This window comes from Anabas testudineus, chromosome 17 (assembly GCF_900324465.2).
Source record: "Anabas testudineus chromosome 17, fAnaTes1.2, whole genome shotgun sequence".
Classification (NCBI taxonomy): domain Eukaryota; kingdom Metazoa; phylum Chordata; class Actinopteri; order Anabantiformes; family Anabantidae; genus Anabas; species Anabas testudineus.
In genome coordinates, this window is record NC_046626.1 from 13,742,670 (window position 1) to 13,763,873 (window position 21,204).

General features: G+C 40.6%; 1 protein-coding gene across 3 annotated transcripts in view; it reads left to right on the forward strand.

The window, feature by feature from the left end:
* The window catches only part of agap3 (ArfGAP with GTPase domain, ankyrin repeat and PH domain 3), a 101,105-nt gene that overhangs the window by 39,794 nt on the left and 40,107 nt on the right, over positions 1–21,204 (forward strand). For all 3 annotated transcript variants that reach the window (XM_026374244.2, XM_026374245.2, XM_026374243.1), the window contains exons 2-8: positions 5,636–5,694; positions 7,805–7,892; positions 10,966–11,051; positions 13,587–13,728; positions 14,248–14,382; positions 16,334–16,461; positions 16,699–16,854. In XM_026374244.2, the coding sequence (XP_026230029.1) occupies positions 5,636–5,694; positions 7,805–7,892; positions 10,966–11,051; positions 13,587–13,728; positions 14,248–14,382; positions 16,334–16,461; positions 16,699–16,854 (794 nt within the window). The remainder of the gene's footprint in view (positions 1–5,635; positions 5,695–7,804; positions 7,893–10,965; positions 11,052–13,586; positions 13,729–14,247; positions 14,383–16,333; positions 16,462–16,698; positions 16,855–21,204) is intronic.

The following is a 21,204-nucleotide window of genomic DNA, read 5'->3' on the forward strand; positions in this document are numbered from 1 at the left end:
TAAGACCAGCAAGATTGCTGAATTTATTTCTCAGCTCAGTTCTCCATTTATAGCCCCTTGCTCTTGAGTTCCAGCCCAACAGAAACCAACAGTGTGCTTTTTTTTTTTTTTTTAAGGACAGGCAAATGAGAAACACATGGGGAATTGAGAGTTTGGATGGTATTCAAAAACCTCTGGTTTCAGAAAGTCCTTGTGGAATTTCTATTTTGAGTACTTTATTCCTCCACTGTTTTTCATGTCTGAATCTCCTGTTTGTATGCACTTACTTTGCCTTACATAAGATTTCAGTAAATGAGTAGGTAAGTATAGTGAACTCAAATCACTACTGATTGATAAGTAGAAAGTATAATAGCTTGTTTTATAGTGGTCTAACTGTGGTATAACACAGTCCCTGTACAGCCTCTGCGTTACCCAAACACAGGGCATGGGAGTCTTGATAATGCTCTGTGTGGCCTCACAGAGACACAACTTAAAGCAGTAGCATTAAAGCAGTTAGTGGCTGTAATGGGGATGCATTTGGCAGCCTAGCAGGGCTAAATTAAGAGGGCTTACATGCTATAATGATGGGAAGAAGATGACTTAAGCACTGTGTTTAAAGGTTAACTTTGACGGTGGAGTGTATTTGTCCAGTTGCCTGGAAGAACAGGCAGAGAGAAGCAAATATTTGTAACTATCTGTATTAGCTGTGATTTGCTACGCTTGGTGCGTCAAACTCCAATTTCACACCTTTGCACGCAGACCTAATTAGCCATCTCTGACGGCTTAATGGCTTCTGCTAATGTGAAGTAGCGCATATCTGTTATTCATTTTCATTAGGGCCACTTTTGAACCAGCAAAGCAAAGATTAAAAAAGGTCCCGAGGTAAACTGTTGATCTCTTGGGTCTATTTGTATTCACACAAGACATGTAACCAAGGATACCTATTACTTTGTGGACACTGCAGAGTCAGTCAGCCATTAGGAATGTAGGTGTGCCGATCAGCCTGAGCAAAGTTAGGTGTTCAATACCCTGGGCGGGACTCTGTGCCTGTTGCTACCTGCTTAAGTGCTTGCACCTAAATTAAATCCTGAAAGCTCAAGCCCAGCACGCCTACTACTAAACACACACATACACCTGAACACACTAAGTTCAGTGTGTCCTGATGATAACTTGTGTGTGAGGGAGGCTGTCGGGTAAAAGAAGTAACTAGGTAAGAGGTTTAAAGAGTGCAGTCTGTGTCCCCACCCCCACCTGTAGATGAACAAAAGCCACCTCGTCATGCTTGAAGATGCATGAGTGATCAGTTAACCCTGTGCTGAGATAGGGGCTCTCCAGGGGTCTTCGGGTTGGAGGAGGCACTGCTGGTTATAAGGAGTAGGTGGTCAGCCATGCACTTCTCTAGAGCAGGTAGAAATACTAGGAATGGGGCTGTAGAAGCAAAGCTGTAATAAGCCTCAGTGTAAGGTGTCAGTGAGCAGACAGAAAAGTGCTCACTGATGCGTATTTATTCTGACTTGCCTTGACTTGCTATCATGACAATTTGAAGAAAATCTTCCATGTGTGTGATCTATCCTTTTTTTTTCCTTGAATCTGACATGAAATGTAGTCATGAGGATGGAATTCACTTCGCTTCTTTTCTTGCTGTCTCATTTAATACCACTTCCTCTGAATTTCCTGTATAAGCTTCACTTTGCAGTCAGAGTCTGCCTCTCTGCTTAAAAAGCTGCACATTGAAAATTAATTTAGAAGGTGCATTTGTTTATGTATCTTCATTCCAGCAGAGGTAGGTCAGCCAAACTCCCAGGAGGTAACTATGTTCCAGACAGACACTTCAAGGAACTTTGCGCTAACAGTTATACAGTGACAATGCCCTCTCATCTGCTGCAGTAGACATGGGGAGATAGTGAGATATTGAATATTCACAGACTGATACGCAGTCTGGGCATGAGCAGAGGGAAATCTGTTAAAAACTGAACATAACTTGTATTTGAGCATCTGCCACTCAGCCTGGGTGCATTTTGTTCTTCGAAATAGTGGTTCAGTAGGTGAGCAGCATCCTGCTGTTCTCTGTCTAGGAACAAGTTGGCTTTTTCACCAACAAACCTGCAAACTGTTGAGTAGGGGTCTGCAATCCATAGCTCTCACATTTTGGATTCACTTCCCTTCCTTAAGTCATAGTTAATTGTGTCTGTCAGCTTGTTCTCTTGAACTGTTACGTGTAGCAGGGAAGATAAAGCTAAATCTGACACTTCCTCTCTTAACTCCACAAATTGAGTCAATCAACCTGGGCATTGTACTGCAAGACTTCTCAAAAAACCAATTTGCAAATCTCTTGTTTGATGAGAGTCTTGTTTGAGCCAGAAAGTCCAATTTCATTTCAGGCAATGATCAATGCCTGCCTGCAGACAACACAAGGCTTTAAGAGCCGTAAGTAGGGCAGACTATTCAGGCCACAGTAGACTGGCATAGCAGATTTTAACCCTGTTATCTGTTGATTGTTTGTCACTTACCTCATTTAATAGAATATCGGGCTTGTGTTTGGGACAACAATTGACGGCTTTGCTCACTGAGACCGGAGAGCAGCACACAAAGAAAGATGCTACAGGCCATTTTGTAAAGACATGCATGATAAAAGTAGTGAAATGAGGAATGTTGGTTGCTCATGAGGTTGGCAAATGAGGGAAGTAGACTTACTAATTGGTAGCTAAATTCTCTCTCTGTAATTTATGACAGTGGGAAAGCATGGTTGGAAAATCAGTCAGAACTATTGTGGAAGTTTAGACCTCAAGGTTGATTCCAAAAACCACTTCAGAATCACTGCACATAGAAATGCATGTATGCACATGCACTTCAACTCAAATAACCATGTGCACAGGTTTTCTGCCCACACTGCATTTTCTTTTCTCATGAAATGGAATAAGTGGGGTTGGGCGGGTGGGATTGTGCTTCACTACCCTCAGACTGAATGACCAGTTTTATCTGAGTAGACATGAGCACTGAAGTGAAAAAGCTGACAAACAAGCTGGCAACACAGTTTTCTCCTCACAGAGACAAAGACCTTGGTGTCCTCTCTAAGCATCACAAATGCTGGAGCTTTCTGTTTCCATAGGCATTCTGTAATCTGTGGACGCTCACATTTAAAGAATGGCTTAACACAGAGCACATGGATTCAATTTGAGTCTTTTTAACAGGGCGCCCAACTCTACTGTATCTGCTCTAAGGGTGGAAAAACTTTGGAAAAACGTCCATTGGCATTTTGTTAAGGCAGAGAGTGTTGGTGAGACGACCTATGTCAAATCATTTCCTAAAAGGATTTGTAATGTGAAAAATGTGCGGGTGTCCAATTTTTTTGTGTAAAAGCTCCTCATTTCCTGTTCCTTTCTTCGCTTTTCTGTTTTTGCGTCCTTGAAAACACAAGCGGTGTTGGTATGTTGGCAAGGGAATGGGCTGTACCAGACATGCAGCGCTTCTCAGCAGCTAACAACTCTATTTCTGTGTTGGCCTTTGATGACTCTTAATTTCCCTGCATGGGTATCTGTTGACTGGCCTTATTTTAATGTGTCCCTCTTTGAAAGGCTGATTATGTGGACTGGCCAAATGAAAGGAGCACATTTGTGCATCTGGCTGTTTTTTGTTAGTTTATTTTTTTAAATATTGCTCTTGCGTATCTGTTTACTTCTCTACTTAGTGACTGTGTGTGTACGACAGCAGAGACTGGAACTTTTCAATCTGTTCGTCTAATTGCTAGTTCTGACTGTTATTTCATTCCCAACCCTCAAATTATGTGAACAATAACATAATATAGATACAAATCGTTACGGTACAGTACAGAATGTATTGGACAATAATGTGTGTGTACAAAATGAAAATTAGGCAACAGTCTTATCTGACGTTTGAATCGCAGTGCTGTGACCTGCATTTCGTTTCCTGCTCTTTAAACCTGAATCAGATGGGTGTCTTCACTCATGTCCTGACATGTCAAACTAACACTGAGAGGGTTTAACGTGAGGCGTGCTGTTTAAAGGCCGCTGTGCTCCACACGATGTGTGGTGAAAGGCCCCTCTGTTCGGGACGTGCTCTCCTCCTCAGTTGTAACAAGTGAACCGTCCAGAGCAGCACGAGGCTCTTTGGAAATTGAGGTCAGATACAAGTAAACATTTAAGCTGTTTTTTTTTTTTTTTTTTACTGTAATTGTAATAGGTAAAGGAATTTTTGGCTCAGGTCTACTCAGCTGTGAGTCATACATGCTTTTAGCATACATTTTATCTTCAGACAGAGGAAATACAATTGTGTTGTATACCTCACCATTTACGCTGTCATACTTCTCATATAATTATTGCCTAAAACACAAAGGGAGACCACTGTTGCTGCAATAAACAGGTTTATTCTAAAGATGGCAGCTTGTTTGGTGAATGAACACTTTGATTGTTGTGGTTAAGACATGGGTAAGCAGTGTGTGTGGGGGGGGGTTCTTCTGGTATTACACACCTTGTTGCCTGGAGGCAGAGTCTACTCTCTTGCTTCTTGGGGGTTCAGATGGTGAGAAAGCCACGATCCAAAACAGGAAGGTGGTGTTTGTTGTAATAGTTGTTATGACACATTGCAGTGTACTCCATCTCTGTGGGAAACAGGCACAGCTTGTGGGGTTGTCATTTGTTGTTTTAGTTCTGAGGGTTTGCATTGTTCTTTATAGTGCTCTTTCCCACTGCCCTTTTCAAAGCACTATTATCTAGTCAAAGTCTCCAAATGTCACTGAAAACCCAAACAAGTTGAATCACGCCTGATAATAGCTGTCATGGACTAGCTAATCCCTTTCAGGGATTGCACTGTGTTGAAACGTATATTGATAGACCCTGTATAGTTTGTATTTACCACCTATCTTCTTGGAATTAGTGTGTTTAATAAGTTGTAAATACATAATCAGTACTAGAAATGTGCTAGAGGAATATTTACAGACTTGTTTCTTTGAATGTTTTACATATTCAACCTGCAATTAATTCTATTCATTTATCAGCAGATTATTATTTTATAGATGAAGTGTCAGAGTCTCTCAATTCTCAAGTTAAAAAAATTATGTTTGAACATAAAAAAATGAATTATGCTCAACAACAAAAGCAGTTTTTAAGTATAATTTTATTATTTATTCAAATGACCAGTATACTTTCAGTATCAATATACAATCAGATACATTTTTACAAATTATTCCTTATCATTGCAGTTATCCTTAAAACTGTAATTAGTCTAAACGTATCTAATATTCAAACTAGTAATCTAACCTAGTCTAGTTTAATCCATTCTAATTTGTGTTTAGCTGTTTGTTTTGTTTTGTTTTTGGAAAACCTCTAAACCATTAGTCACATTGAGTGACAGAAATAGGTAAAGATGAAATTGTATTAAAAACATTCTTTGGGGAAAATAGCACAGAAATCAGTTCCCCAGTGAGTCAACATGTAATCAATACTATGCCAAACTAGTACAGATGGAAAATCTACAGTAAAACGTGTTGCATAAATTACACATTGTCAGTAAACTTCAGCTGTAAAGTTAGATATCTATTTTTGGAATACTAGTAATGCCATATTAATAGCAGCAGGGGTCAAATGGGACTCTAACAGCTTTAATTTATTTCTTTTGTTGTCTGTGCTTTTCTTTTCAGACTCTTTCGTCAACAGCCAGGAATGGACATTGAGTCGGTCAGTGCCAGAGCTGAAAGTGGTGAGTAACTCTCCATATCTCTAAAAGTCCCTCTGTCAACTCACCCCGATAAATTTAAATGTCAGTGGAAAACATGTTCTGTCCATGTAATACTGGTTTTGCATTTTACATGAGAGGGAACAGTGGAGAAATTGGCTGGACTTTTCCTTGGCACATCGTCGGTGATTTTTAATGAGATGCGTTGGCATGGAGATGCAGGGTAGCTTGCAGTAGGACGCAAGATGAGTGACAGTTTTGGGCTAGACTAGTGACACATCCTGGGTCTGATCCCACCCGCCAGTGAAGTGCACACACAGCCGCTGCCAAACGCACAGCTAACATCCTCACATGATTTAATGCTTTCCACCTATAAAGACTAGCAGCCATGAAAAACTGTACTCCACCATTCTGCCAGCTGATATAATATTTCTGTGCTAGGTGAATTCATTGTGGCACCTTGCTAAAGAGAAAACTTCAATAAAATGAAAAGTGGGAAATGCACAGGGATCTCAAAGGCAAACTTGCTTTTTTGTTTTCAAACACTTTCAGTGCGTCTGTTTCCTTTTATATTTCCAAGGTGTTAATTGGGTGCTTCCACACAGGGGTTTGTTAAATGGACCTGGAAAGAGTGAATAAGTGTTGCTATAGCCCTTTGACGATTTTCAAAGACTTCGTGATCAGCGACAAGGTCACACTCAAAAGAAGTGGTCATATGTCTCAGAAGCTTTTTATATCATAGCCAAATGAGTTTCTCCTTTTTATACTCATTGAAAATGGAATCAAACCATTTCCTACACATTGAAAGAGACGATCATGATCACGTGGCATAATCTCTAAGACATCTGCTACAACTGTGAGCTGAACCCTAATACTGTTTTGTCACTGTTTTGCAATGATGACCTTAGTCAGGCTTTACTTAATGTCATCTTTTGATCATCAAACACTTTAACATTCCCACATCTACAAAGAGGAGTAAAGGTTTTGTACTGGAGTTGTGCTGATACAGCAATTTGATTTCATGAACAGTTAAAACAACAGGAATACAGAGTGTGTGGTGCATTCAAAGTCGTTTTTGTTGACTCATAGCTTTCGCGACACACAGCCTACAACTTTTACTAACTTAAAAGCTTATTCATAGTTTATTTTGCTGGGGAGTCTTATGACATATATATATATATATACTAGTCAGGCAAAGGCCTTAAACACATCCTTTCTTTGTGCCTCAAACATCCCTATAATTAGAACCATACCTGACTTTAACACCCACTAATGATCTGAAGAAGAAGAGGGCAATGGTGGGTAGAGAAGGAGGAGGAGAGGGAGGAGATGAGGCACGTTGCAGTCTTTGTTCTTCCCAGACATGCTGGCATCATCAGCCCACCCTCCATCATGCATCACCCTAAAGGCACAGCAGTTAGGTCTGGTCTAGACACCAGGGAGAGGAAAGATTGCAACCACACTGATGTATGTTGGAGGACTCTCCTCATAGTGTTTTCACCTCACATAGCCAGCAAAAAGTACCAAACCATAGTTTTGATGTTTTTTTGTTCTGTACCTAGAGACAAATTTAAATTGACCTAGTCTCATACATATATGTCAGTATAAGTATGTTCTAAGATAATAGAAACTGATGTGTCAGCCTTTGATTTATGAGTCAGGATCTAATGGTATGGCTGCTGGGAGTAGAAACTGTTCTGTAATTGTTTCCTTAGTGCATTCAAGGAAACCTGTACAACTAAGATTTGGTGCTTGTCAGCCAAACGGGAACTTTTTTAATTAAAAAAGGCAAATGTATGGCTTGCTTTTAACATTATCCACTCTTAAATGGCGTTGGAGTAAAAACTAAACACAAGGAGTAGAAAATGAATTAGTATCTGCAAAACTACAGTCGCAAATGAGCGTCTCCCTTGACCTTGGAAACTCTAGACACACGGTCCACTTACTATATTTTTGATCCCACTGACAGCTTTTTGACACGTTACTCAGCAGATAAACTTGCTCAGCAAGCTTGAAAGCTTTAGAAAGTACCCTGTGCTGCAAATGTTTTTGTCAGGTGGTTGTGGTTTGTACCTGGTATGTCATGCCTCTCAGTAGGCCTAATAATCACAGTATTTTGCTCCTGGTGTTGCAGGGCATTGTGGGAAATCTCTCCAGTGGGAAGTCTGCCCTGGTCCACCGGTACTTGACAGGCACATATGTGCAGGAGGAGTCACCTGAAGGTAAGAGTTTGTTGGAAGGGAGGGTCAGAAGGTGATTTCAAACATAGCAGATATTCAAAACACAAAGGTTCAGACAAACTTAGTGTGTTAAATGTGGCTCTTATAGACTTAATGTCACACTGATAATTCACCTTACAATAAATGTTGTGCTCTCATTATGAGAGTATTTTTCTCATTGTTTTATATTAAAATGTTATGTGTTTAATTATCTCAAGCTTTTGGATTCCAAATTTGACAATTGGCTTGGTTCAGTTTATAAATTTCCTATTTTACTCCCACTCCACTAAAACTGGTGAGATAATGATAAAGCTTTGTATAATAAGTTTTTTGTATTAGGTTTTTGAGGATTACTCTTTACTAAAACATGAAAACCAAACTAAACCGGATAATTATTGTTGAACTGTAAACGAAACCTTTTTATCAAATCTATAAACTGTACTTCCTGGATGTTCTGATTGAGAACAAGCCAGCTTAACCAGTCCAGTTCTCCAGAAAGGCGTTCCCTTTCAATTTTAATTAACTCGCTGAGATTTGAAAATCAGATTTTTTTCTTTTTATCAGCTAAATGATAATGAGAATGCCCCCTTCTGGCCTGAAATGTAAGTCACCCTCTCTCAACACCACAAAGATGTTGGCAAACCCGAAGTTAACTGATGATCTTTAAGGGGTTTGCAGTGTTTCATTTTGCTGTAATTATAGTGAGGATGAGACACAAAGCTCATAATTAGTTTCTGGTATTTTGCTGCACTAAGGGAGAAAAAGCCACACAGCTTAATTAGTCCTTGAGAAATCAATGGTGGAAATGCGGGAAAAACGGGTTGAACACTGTTGCTGTTATCAACGCGACATATGTGCGCGTCAGATATGTGTGTGTGTGTGTGTGTGTCCCTTTAATTTCCTGCGAGTCAGCGTGATGCAGTGTATCATACATGTTGCAGCTGTTTCACTTCTTTTTCTGTTTTCTAACACTTGCTTTACACTACGTTGGGTATTTACATTTGCTGAAGCACTGCCCAGCAGAGGACGGTTCACCCGTGGCTGTTTCTTCAGTGTTTTGTTCCTGCGCTTTTGCTATGATATCTGAAAAAAGGTACTGGGGTGTGTTGCCATGGCAACACCGGATGGAGCTCCGTTGGATTGTGGCTCAGTGTCAAGGTCTAAGCCTCCGTGTAAGCAGAGTATGCTTACTGCGTGTTAACCGTGCCTACAAACTTACCGTCTCTCTGTAGGCTGTCTGCGAGGTTATTAGTCACTTCTTTTTTATGCGAGATTGAACAAGAAGTCCAAATAATTCATAATTACTTTTAATCGTGTAAAACAAAGACAGGAGTGTGGTAGCGTGCCTCATGTGTTCACATCACTGGCTTTCTCTTTGGATGTATATTTGGCACAGCTCTGAATAAAAACAACAGTGTCTTGGATGATTATGTAACTGAAATGTTTACATCAAACTCAACGCGTGTCTTCAGCACATCTGTATCATTTGAGCACAGATTCTGGTTTTCAGACTGTTGTACATGCTGCTAACTTCCATTTAAACTGCATATTGTAGCAAATCCCTGGTGTTCTGTACCGTTGTGATCTAGTGTTTCTCACTGTGTAATGAGAGTCGATTCATCTTCTCTGCCTTTTTCAACAGGATTCAGAGACATACAGACACATAGTTAGTCTGAATCTCCAAAGCTCTGTGACTTCAGTTAAAAAAAAAAAAAAGGCTGGTGGTGCATGAATCTCTCTCTCTGTTACACAACCAGCATCCAGCAGAGTCTTGAGAGCCCGTGTAAAAGGCTGGGAGAATCCCTCATTTGCCAAGCAGGCCAAAGTGGACTTAAAAGGGTAGAAGTGTGGCTCAAGTGGATGTGCATCGCTTGCTGAGACAGGAATAATGCTCACCTAATAAAAATTCCCGGCTGCAGTTGGACTATACAGCTCTTCTGTGATGTCAGATCCGTATTGCTAATACAGCTACACTGTATACTCTACATATATACAATAGTTTAAAGATCCTAGCTAACGTGTCTGCTTATGAAATTTGTCGAAAAATGTCATAGATATAATTTTATTGTGCTTGAACATCTGTCGTCTTCAGCATAATTACTTTACACATTTCATAATCATGCTTAGGCCTTCTCAAATCTGTGCGTTATTCAATTTTGTCAAATTGCTTTCAGCATATCGTTGTATTCATAAGGCACAGTTTTCACTCCCAGGGATATCTCTAGCCTACCACAACTCATTTGAATGTTTTTAATCTCCAGAAAATCGTAAACTATTCAAATGATATGCAAAATCGAGTTTATGGCGTAGTTCTCCCATTGGTCTCTTCTTTATCTGCAGCCAGCTTTGCTAGCGGCAAGGTATATGTATTTGTATAATAAAAGAAATGGAGAAAAAGGGAGAGACACTCAAGGCTGTGTGGGGACTCAGTGTTAGTTTCTCTGTAATAATCGGTGGACATTGTGCGACCTGAGGCGCACCACTTCAGAATAAAGACAAGTTTCTAGCATCTTATATTATCTCTCTAATAATTTCCTTTCCTCTCTTTAAGTATCTGCTCTAAAATGATTCCAGTTGTCTCATTTCATTGACAAGTCTATGTTGCTAGTTTGTTATTAAGGCTGTAAAACACACTCCAGCTCATGTGGATGAGTGTAGAAGAAAATGTGGCCTGATGATTGTTAAGTGAAAGTTGGGCCTTTCCAGAACTTGTGCAATGCAGCCACTGTAGTGCTGAACTGGTTCCCTCAGCAGATGTGCATTAGACACACTAAATGGCAAATTCTTACCCACGTAATTGGCTCCAGAGAGACCTGGCTTCCTGTGGGCTTACGTTTTTAACAGCATATAACATATTTGAAGGGTCTAAATACAAAAAAAAAAAAAAAAACACACACACTCAAACGTGCAAATCTCACTAAACTTTCAGGAGCCATAAGCTGTGTCTTCATATAACGTTTTGGTTTATTTAGTACATATAATTTACTGCATTGTTTTATTTTAAATAATGAAAGATGTGTCTTATATTAAAGCAGTGACCTTAGATAAACTCTTATGATAAATTTCTTATCCTCAGGTGGACGGTTCAAGAAGGAAATTGTTGTGGATGGACAGAGCTACCTTCTTCTGATCAGAGATGAAGGAGGGCCTCCAGAATTGCAGGTAAGATCCTAAAAAGTGACTCTAAAGCTGATCTGTCTGCAGACAGGAACTGTTCAGACACAGACCATCACCTCACTGCAGGACTGTTTGAAACAGTGGAACAGATTACTGTGGTTGTTGTACCAGAAGCACTTAAGATGCAGCAACAGATCAATGAGAGAGCAGAGCCAAAATCATTTTGGTGGTCAAAGAGACACACAGCATCTAATCGCCCTAGTGTGTGGGAAACGGTATGGGAAAGTGAAGGGTGGCTGGGGAATATTGGAGTCGTAATGGGGGCTTGGAAAAGCAGAAAAGCAATAAATTGTTTCATAGGCTTCCTGGTAATCAAACCCTATTCAATGACAGAGCAGCCATCAGAATCTTATCCTCAGTCGTTCTTGAACCATGCTGTATGAGGGACTGTTGTCCCAACACTTTACAGTGTCCGAACTTATTAAAGCAAATACTCAATGACTCATTGTTTGTTTGTTTGCTTTTCCTTGATTGCACAGCATCTGGATTACCCTGTTGTCCAGTTCTTGAAAAACACATTTCATATTTGCACACATGTACTAATGATGCCCGATGTTCTGAATCTATAAAGCCAACTATAAAATAAACAAGTGGTGGAGTAAAAACATAGCAAAAGAACTACATGCAACTCCAAACTGTACTGTTCTGCTGAAATTACTACGTATGATGTGAAAGGTGTCACTCACACAGACGTATGACTGAGCTCCACAATTACTCTCAGCTCTTTGCAGCATTTTAGCGTTTTTCATCTCATTGTTTTAGTATTAAAGCCTACTAATTTACTTTTGTGCTTCACTCTCACACCCCCACCAGATGCAGCAGCAGCTGTTTGAGTAAGAAAGCTCTGATAAAAACAGTTTGCACTAACTGCCCAGCACCAAATGGTAGAAACAATTAGCAGAGAGCTGGTGAACGTAGCAGAGCATTTATCTGCTAACTAGCTTTATTTTCTTCCAGAGTTGGCAGCAAACAAACCAGAACTGAAGGAATAGTAATTATTGGATATTATTAGGTGTCAAATGAGTGTGAATGTTGCTTTTCTTTTTAGTAGACTGATTCAACTATACTGTAGTTACTGAGCCAGCTTTGTAGTATGCTTCAAAACTTGAGTATTAGTTTATTTATTAGTTTTATAATTCGCATGTGAAAGAAGAACAAAAAAAAAAAAAAAACTAAACTAAAACATAAGAAATTAGAAAAAAATAGTGAATAGAGAGGTTAATAGGCCACTGGCTTAAACAATATACCTGAAATAAAGTGTAAAACTTCATCAATCAGAAAACAGAAAAAACAGAAGCATCAATCACAAACAAAAGGCTTCACATAGAGGAACATGGAGAAAAAACTATGTCAAAAACAAATAATAATCAACCACAGGTCATGAACAAAATGCAAAATGAATGAGCTTTTGTAACATGTACTTTCATGTGTTGTACCTCTCCCACCGTGACATCTTTAAGTTTGAATTATTTTGTGATTATCACTCTTGTTTCAGTTCAGTTATCTGCTGTCTGGATTTAAAAAAATCAATAAGTATACATGTAAAAAAGATAACCCACGGCGCTTACGAACACAAGCAGGTTTCCTCCAGGCTTCATTCACAAGATTCACTGTTCCTTGTCACATGTGAGCTCAGTGTGACTTTACTGTGCGTTTCCATTACCAGCTGCTGATACCTGGCCTGGCAACGCTCCGATTTACGCTTGCATTACGCTCAGTGAGATTAGGGAATAGAAATGAGTTGGCTCACTTGTCAGCTGCCTGTATAATTAGTGGCATAATTAAAGGCCTCCATTATGTTCCCACTCACAGGAGGCTGAACAGAGTTGTGGCTTGGAAGCTTGATTTGCCATTCATTCCCTATGGGAGTCTGGGCGTTATGTGAAAGCTGAATGAAGAAGCGGGCAGTATGGGGGAATAGTTATCGCTCAATTGTCACTGTTATTACTACTCTGGGCTCTACTGAGCCTCCTCTTTATATGCTGGATTACGATTTGGATTGATTTCCTCTGCTCAGGGGGAAACCTCGTAACATTTCATCATAAAGTTCGCAGAGATTATGAATGTATATGATGCAGAAAATATAAAGATTCCTAGTTCATGATAGCAGTGGGAATACGAAAAGGGATAAGAATTCAGTAGTAGTGTTTAATCATTCACTGCCATTACAGCTAGTACTGCCCCTTTGCTTCCAAACAAGCCATTAAATGTACTGTGGCTGTTGTTACACTGCCCCCTTCTGTCTGTTATTGTGAACTTCAGTCAAAACGTTGCCTGCAACACATGAAAAATTGCAAACCATGCTATATATATGTGTATGTGTGTGTGTTTTTTCATACTGTTATCCCACCAAAATATTACCTCGCCTGTGATGTAACACAGCTATGCTTGTATGGACATAGAAAACATTGGTGGTGGAGCAACCATTGTAAATTAAACTGCTTGTTTGTGTAAATGCTCTGTGTTATAATGAGGCAGCTTGTATTTCAGTATACCTCCTCTACTCTGCTCTGTCCTCAGTTTGCTGCCTGGGTGGATGCCGTGGTTTTCGTCTTTAGCCTGGAGGATGAGATCAGCTTCCAGACAGTCTACAATTACTTTCTGCGCCTATCCAGCTACAGGAACACAGCCGAGGTCCCCATGGTCCTTGTTGGAACACAAGGTGTTTGCCCTACATCTGATATAAACAGTATCAAGTATTCATACTGTGTGTATACAGAAATCCAAACTTACACTGAACTGATTCTACTACTAAGTGTATTCTGTGTAGCCCGATATGCAGTACCTCATTTCTGTGTGGAATGGAGCTTCGCACTTTCAAAAACTTTAAAAAGCATAAATGAGACACACTGTGGCAGTGATTGACAAGGTCCTTCATTACAATGAACGTGTGCGCAGTCTAGCTTATTTTGAGTGACTGCCATTTCCGCCTTTATGCTGTAAAAACAAGTCTGTATGAATCCACAGCTGAAAATAGTCTCAGGCAAAAGTATATTTGTGACTTGTTTGCTCTTAATTAGGAACTAATGAGGTTAAGGCTGAAGAGTGCAGACAGGGTGGTGAAGCATATGGGAAGATAGACCAACATATTGTTAGTTTGAATCTTTTCATGGAATTTATACAACAAATCCTTCAAAGTGAACATTTGAGTAATCATTTTGTTCTTGCTCTGTTCCCTCAGATGCAATCAGCGCCGCCAACCCCAGAGTGATCGATGACTCGAGGGCCAGAAAGTTGTCAAATGACCTGAAGCGCTGCACATACTATGAGACCTGCTCCACCTATGGTCTGAATGTGGAGAGAGTCTTCCAGGACGGTGAGATGAGCTTTAAAAACACGGACATGGGCTGAACAAGGAGTACACGGCGTAGCTTGGCCGAGAGGATGGTTTAGGGCACAGTTCACATCGATTTGCTGTAGTTCGTTTCACTAGAGCTGAAATAATTTGTACAGCACAAAGCCTGCGGCTATGAATTGAGATCAAGATCGTTCTGTGCCACCATTTCAGCATCTAAACCAGTCACATTTCAGATAAACAGTTTCCAATCTGAGAAGTTTGTTTGGAAAACCCATAGAATCTCTTGGCAGTTACTCGAATAAACACCAAAGCTGCAGCTTTTAATGAGCAGCAGTGTATGGATGATGATGAACACAGCTAGGACGCAGAGTTTTTTCACCCTCTTCCCATTACAAGTAAAGTGGTCTGGTTTAGCTGAGTGCTAAGCTAAGAACCATTACATCACCGTGAGGATCTTACAGTTGATTCACTAATTATGACTTTTCCCTCTTCTCCCCAGGCTAATTGTAAAGTACTTCATGTTGCTCATGAGATATTGCTGGCAACATGCATAAATGTCTGCTTGTTTGACTCATGTGGAGGGGTTCACACAGACATTAATATCCTTTATGCTGTGTGCACAGCAGCTGTGATTGGCAGTATACTTTGTGAACAGTAGAGAAACATTACCAACCTTCAATTACGATACAACAGACATTTTCAATTAAACTAGAAACTATTGTCAAACTCTACAACTGCTCACAATAGAAGATAAATCATGTGGTAGGTTTTGCATACAAATGGAATTCTCTAAGCTGCAGCGCTGGCAATATTCAGGTGTGAATGACTGGTGAAAAACACTTTTAATGTCTCTTAAAAGCATCTACAAACTAAATTTTTCTGTGAAATACTGGAATTGAAGTCATGAAACTGTCATTTAGAAACTTGGCTGCTTCAACTCTGGCACATTATACCCTAAGGCTGCATCTCCTTTGAAATCCTGTCATCCCCTCACAAAACATCTGAATATGTAACACAACGCTCAATTTGCATTTTATTGACTGCTGATGCACACGCACGTTGTCTTGCCTCCCTGCCTTAATTGCTTCCTGAAGCCCAATTTGAAATAATTAAAAGAGATGAAGGAGTGTTGGCTGTCTGCAGAAGTCGCTCTGTATCACTCTTGCCTTCATCGTCTATGAGCCGCGCTGCAGCAGGCAGCCGGGTGTTATGGTCCCAGCTGTCAGCACAGCTTCAAATCATCTCTCTTTCCCTTGGTGCTAATTCATGTCACGGATCCATGAACATCACCTCCCTCCCTTCTTCTTGCTCCACCCAGCCTCTCACTCCAGTGTGCCGTAATTTAAATGACGGCTCGCACCGACTGCATCGCAAATCAGGTTGTTCAGATGGTGGCAGTAATCTCATTTGGCTAACATCATATTATAGAGCGCGGCGAACGACAGGAAAAATTGGAAATATCATGTGTGATTACATCTCTTGAAAACATCGGTACAGTTTTTCCCAGGAGATATGCGTAAGCCACCTAACAGTATGTTTACCTGACAGGAAAACAAAGGACCTGGGGTGATTCAGATGTAGTCTTTATATACCTGTCTTGCCAGGCTGGAATTAGCTTTTGTTGAGTTTTATTAATCAATATGGTCATAAATGCTATAAACATGTATTCTGCTCATGGTAAATTTCTACCAATCTGCTATCATACAGAGTGGTCAGTAATCCCAGGGGAATTACCCAAAATAGCAAAAATGCCCATTGGTGAGGTACTGTGACATGAGCACCACCCAGCTCATTATTATTAATTATTTATACCTAATAGATGCTGCAAGTTTGAAAATTCACACATTTGCGAATTGTCAAAAAGAGAGCGCCATAATCAACAACATGAAGAAGTAGTTGGATAATTATTGATGTCGAAAGAGGATTAATGAACCGTGTGTTAATGTGTCTTTGCCGCTCTCTCCTCCAGTTGCCCAGAAGGTTGTGGCCATGAGGAAAAAGCAGCAGCTCTCTATTGGTCCTTGTAAATCTCTGCCTAACTCTCCTAGTCACTCATCAGTCCCTGCTGCATCTATTCCCTCTGTTCACATTAACCAGGTAGGAAACATTTGCTCATGGAACTTGAATCTAAATAAGAGCTTTAACCTATAATTTTAGGTACCGCGTTGTGTAACTGTTGTGCCTTCATTTCAGTTGCTGATATTGCCCAAATCAAATCTATCCTAAACTGACCTCGCTTGTTTGCTGTTTTTACTCCTTCTCCTTTTTCCACTTTCGGTCTCTTTTCTCCTTCTCTTCCTCCCTCCATTTCTCTTAATCTCTCTCGCTCCCCAGGCGGCCAATGGTGGGGGTGCATTCAGTGACTACTCCTCCTCTGTTCCCTCCACCCCCAGCATAAGTCAGCGGGAGATGCGCATTGAGACCATCGCTGCCTCCAACACGCCCACGCCCATCCGCAAGCAGTCAAAGCGCCGCTCCAACATTTTCACAGTAAGTATGCGACAGCTGATGCAAAGCAACACCCACTCACACTACTAGGAGGCATGTTGTCAAGCACACTTTGTCCACCAGAGGGAGACAGGTAGCTCGAAATGAATCCAAGCCACCTCTCCTGCCTCCGATGCAGGCAAAGAAAGCGTCTTGTTCACACAGCGCAATGGGCAAAGGAGAAAAAGACTAAACAGAATTAACATTAGCTCCCCGAAATGCTCCAAAAAAAATGAAACCTTAAAGCAAATATCGAAGATAAGCACTGTGGAAAAAAAGCATCAACTCTTTTCGTGTCCTTTTTTCGTTTCTAATTGGATGTAGTAAGTGCACATGGATTAAGTTTCTCATCTTACCCATAACAAACTGGGCCCTCTGCACTGTCTAAATCTTTGACCTCCCTTCCCCCACCCCTCTTATTTTTACTAGATCCTTTCTTTGCAGTGATTTCCCTTTTGGGGAGAGACGGCAGCAACAAACCACCAATGCCACTTCTCCTGCCTGACCAAGCTAAACTAAAAGTCCCAGCCAGCCTATGGCCAGTTTACAAGCTGCTAGTAATGCATGCCTGCACCCTCCACTGCCCCAGCTCCAGATAGCAATGCTCCAACTACGCACCAACTATGTTATTGAGTCTAGATTACTCCCAAGTCCTCAGCCCACTTAAATCTATTCTGGCCCTAATCTGATTTCGACCACCAAGCTTCACTGCCACACCAGTATCCCGACCCCCTGTCTGCCTGGTCTTTACCCCATGTCCTGTCATATTTTCCCTTTGCTCTAACCAATAGCATATGTGTGCACTAACCACTCTAATTTCCTTAGCTGTCCTAAGCTTGTCTTTTACTTGTAGCCTGTGCCCTCTTCTTCTATCCAGCCTGCACCCCCTTTTTCTCCTCTCTCTTCCCTCCCACACCAGCCTCCTTCTTTGCTGCTAAGCCTTTCCTAATCTCACATAGCCAGACCTCAGACTCCTCAAGCTCAGGGAGGTCTGTAGAAATCCGATCAAACATGATGTTATTATTTTTCAAATCAATGAAACGATTTTACAGAGTGGTTGTTTGTACCTATAAAAACGCCAACATGCATTGTCAGAGCCCCAGCTAACTGCAGTGCTGACTCAGGTTTTTCAAAAGTAAAGTTGTAGTTTACGTTTTTCTCCAGAACTCTGTGAGCTTTATTAGACGGAGATCAGGCTACATGAGGTTTCTTTTTTATAAATCCCCTCACTGGTAAATCTACCCCTTCCCCACCTCCACCTGTTTTTCTAACCCTCTTTCTAGTGCCCTCTGTCTTCTTCTTTCCTCTCTCCTTCTCTCTCATCCATCTCTTTCTAACTAACTCCTTCTTTAACCTCCCTGTCTATTCCCCTTTTGCTCTATTTCTCCTACCGCCTTCACCCTTTTACCCCAGCTGCTGTGGGAGCCGCAGGCTCTGTGGCCTCCGAGCAGTACAGGCTGTCTGCTAGCTCCCCTTGTTGTCTCCCTTCCCCCCCTGCTAGGTAGTGACTAACCATGTCCACCAGAGAAATGAGCCTCTCCCCGTCCGCGTCATGGAGATGCCGAAGCACGCCACCTACCCAGTGTGGGTGCCGGAGTGGCAAGCCGAGCGGGAGTTTCAGCTCATGACCTTCTGAGGAGCAGCGAGCCAAGGGTGGGAGGAGGGAGGGTGAGGGAGGAAAAGAGGAGGAGGAAGCAGAGGAGGAAAAAGAAGGAGGAGAAGAAGGGGACGGAAAGTTAACAGGGCGATGTCGACATTTCTTCAGTGACACTTGAAGAGTACGATTCGCTAAGGAGAGGAAGACTTGCATTGCCAACATTTTTTTGCCACAAAATAACAGAGAGAGAAAATATTTCATCAACACGTCAGTATTAAGGATGTCCCTTTCTTAGCTTTGTTCATTTAAAAAAAAAGAAAAAAGTTCTCTAAAAGTCCCACAAGTCACTGATATCAGGCAGCCATTCATGTTTTCTATCCATACACCTGTAAGTAGTCCACTTTCTGTTGATTTTGAGAGTTTCAAGAAAAGTCCTCAATGGAAGAAAATGAAAATATGCCTTAATGTCATCAGTAGACGAGCTTTTACCGATCAATGTCAGACTTACTTTAGTCATTACATACAAGTTATTTTCTTCTAATGCTGCAGATAAGAACATTTGTTTTCAGTCCACTTGCAATCGGATAAAAACTAATGTTTGTAACTTTCATGGCACTGGCACTGGGACTCTTTAATTAAGGCAGAATCCTCGCAGCGTGCAGTTTGTCACTTTATTGAGTTAACAGTGTCGGAGTAATTACTTCTGGGTCCAGATTTTTGGCCCAAATCTTGTCTGCCTGCAAAAACATGTAGTTAATAGAAAAGCCCCCTTTTTTCTAAACTACTAAATTAGTTTGCCTGTTATTTTTTTTTAAGTAAGTAATTTAAACTCAAAGCTTTACTACAGAAGAACTTATCACTTCGTCTTTTCACCACACTCACAAATCAATCTCACCAACCGCAACCATTTCAAGCCAGTTTTTACCATAACTGTCCTCGGCCACTAGGTGTCAGCACAGTTCATATTTTTCTCTCCTAGTGCTTCCATGGTCAATAACTAAACAATCTGTTTTGTAATCTGTCTGTGGCTTCCTGATATCTTCAGGCTGTCTGTCCCTTTTTGTGTTGAAAAGCACACTGTTTAGGAATTTCAAAGAATATTTCCACATTTTTTATACTTAATCCCATGTCATTCGTTCCCATTCATTCAGTCCATGTGTTAATGTCGGCCATTCTGTTTCCCATTTCCCATCGTTTTTTTAGTCCCTTGACCTGTTAGTCGATCTCCACATATGAAACAAAGCAAACAAAACGACAACAAAAAAACACTGTTGACACTGTTTTTCAATATTTGCAGATTTGTGCTTCTGTTTCCAACGTTTCATCAACAAAAAGGGCTTTCCAACACCTTCCGAATTAGAAGAGCATGACGGTTATAAAAAAAAAAAAAAAAAAAAAAGAGTCCCCCTGCTTTGCCAATCCTGATATAGAGGAGATTATTGGATGAGGACTTAAAGCTTGTCACTGCTTTACCCTGGGTGCTTTATCGCATTTAGGGTAATGCATAGAACTTGCACTATACGGAAACCGTAGGACTTTGCATCTAACGCAGCCTAAAGTTGAGTCCTTTTGAGTGTTCGAGCGCACTCAGAGTAGACTGTCAAATATCACGACGTGAGACAGACTGTAGGGACTCTTCTGGAAATGCCCCGTCCACCCCTGCGCCCCCCCCGCCCACACTCTCATTCAAACACCCCATACAAAAACACGCTGTACAGTCAAGTCACTCTTGGAACTGTTCCAGCCACCCAAAGGACACAACCTTTCCTCACATGACATCACACTGCCTTTTGCCATAAATGAGGACTCAAGGACTAGAGGTGCCAAGTTGTTTTTTGTTCTTCCTTTCAGATTTTCCTACAGTTTTTTTTTTCTTTGATTCCTTCATTTTTCCAGGACGTATTGAACTATTGAATGGAATTGAACATGTGGTATAAATGTATTATTATAGCGCTATTTTAGAGTAGAGTAACTTGGAGTCATTTTATGAAGGCCTTCATAAAAATCAGGTTAGAGTGTTAGGGTGTTGAGGTGATACCTCGACGAGAGATGAAATGAAACTGGGTTGCACCGACTTGTATGAATGTAGTGAAATTCAACGTTTTGTTTTCTTTAATTTATTTTATGTTATTTATTTTTGCACATTTTGATTGCTTTCATTTATTTATTTTCATTTCTTTCTCGGTTTCGGTTCGGTACAGAGATTATGAACTCTTGCATAATCGCTTTTCTATCATGAACGGATTGACGAAAATATAGACTGCTGTATATCTTGTATTGTATTTTATTTACAATGGTACTCTATAAAAAGTACATACATATAAGGAATATATGAAATAATGCCTCTATTGTCCATCCTATATTTTGTGGGAACTGCAATGTTTGGCTCAATCTGTTGAATATTTTGAAGTGACTTTGTGACTTGCTTTGTATGGTGTCTGTATAGAAGCTAAACAAGTCATCCTAAAAAAATAAAATGTTGGAAAAAATATAAACACCAGAGTTGGTTTACTTGAAGTCAGACTCTACCTCTTCTCCATTGATGAGTGGACATTTCTCATGTTCTGAGTGAGACCATACACTCTGTCTGTCCGTGCCTGTACCTCATCTCTTTATTTGTGTTGGGGTGGGAAGGTTAATATTTTGAAATGATTTATTTCTTTGTAACGTTATATTTACTATATTTGTCTAACCCTTTCTTCTCTACACAGGCATGACCAGAAACTTGACATGTTCATGCATTGTGATGTTTTTTT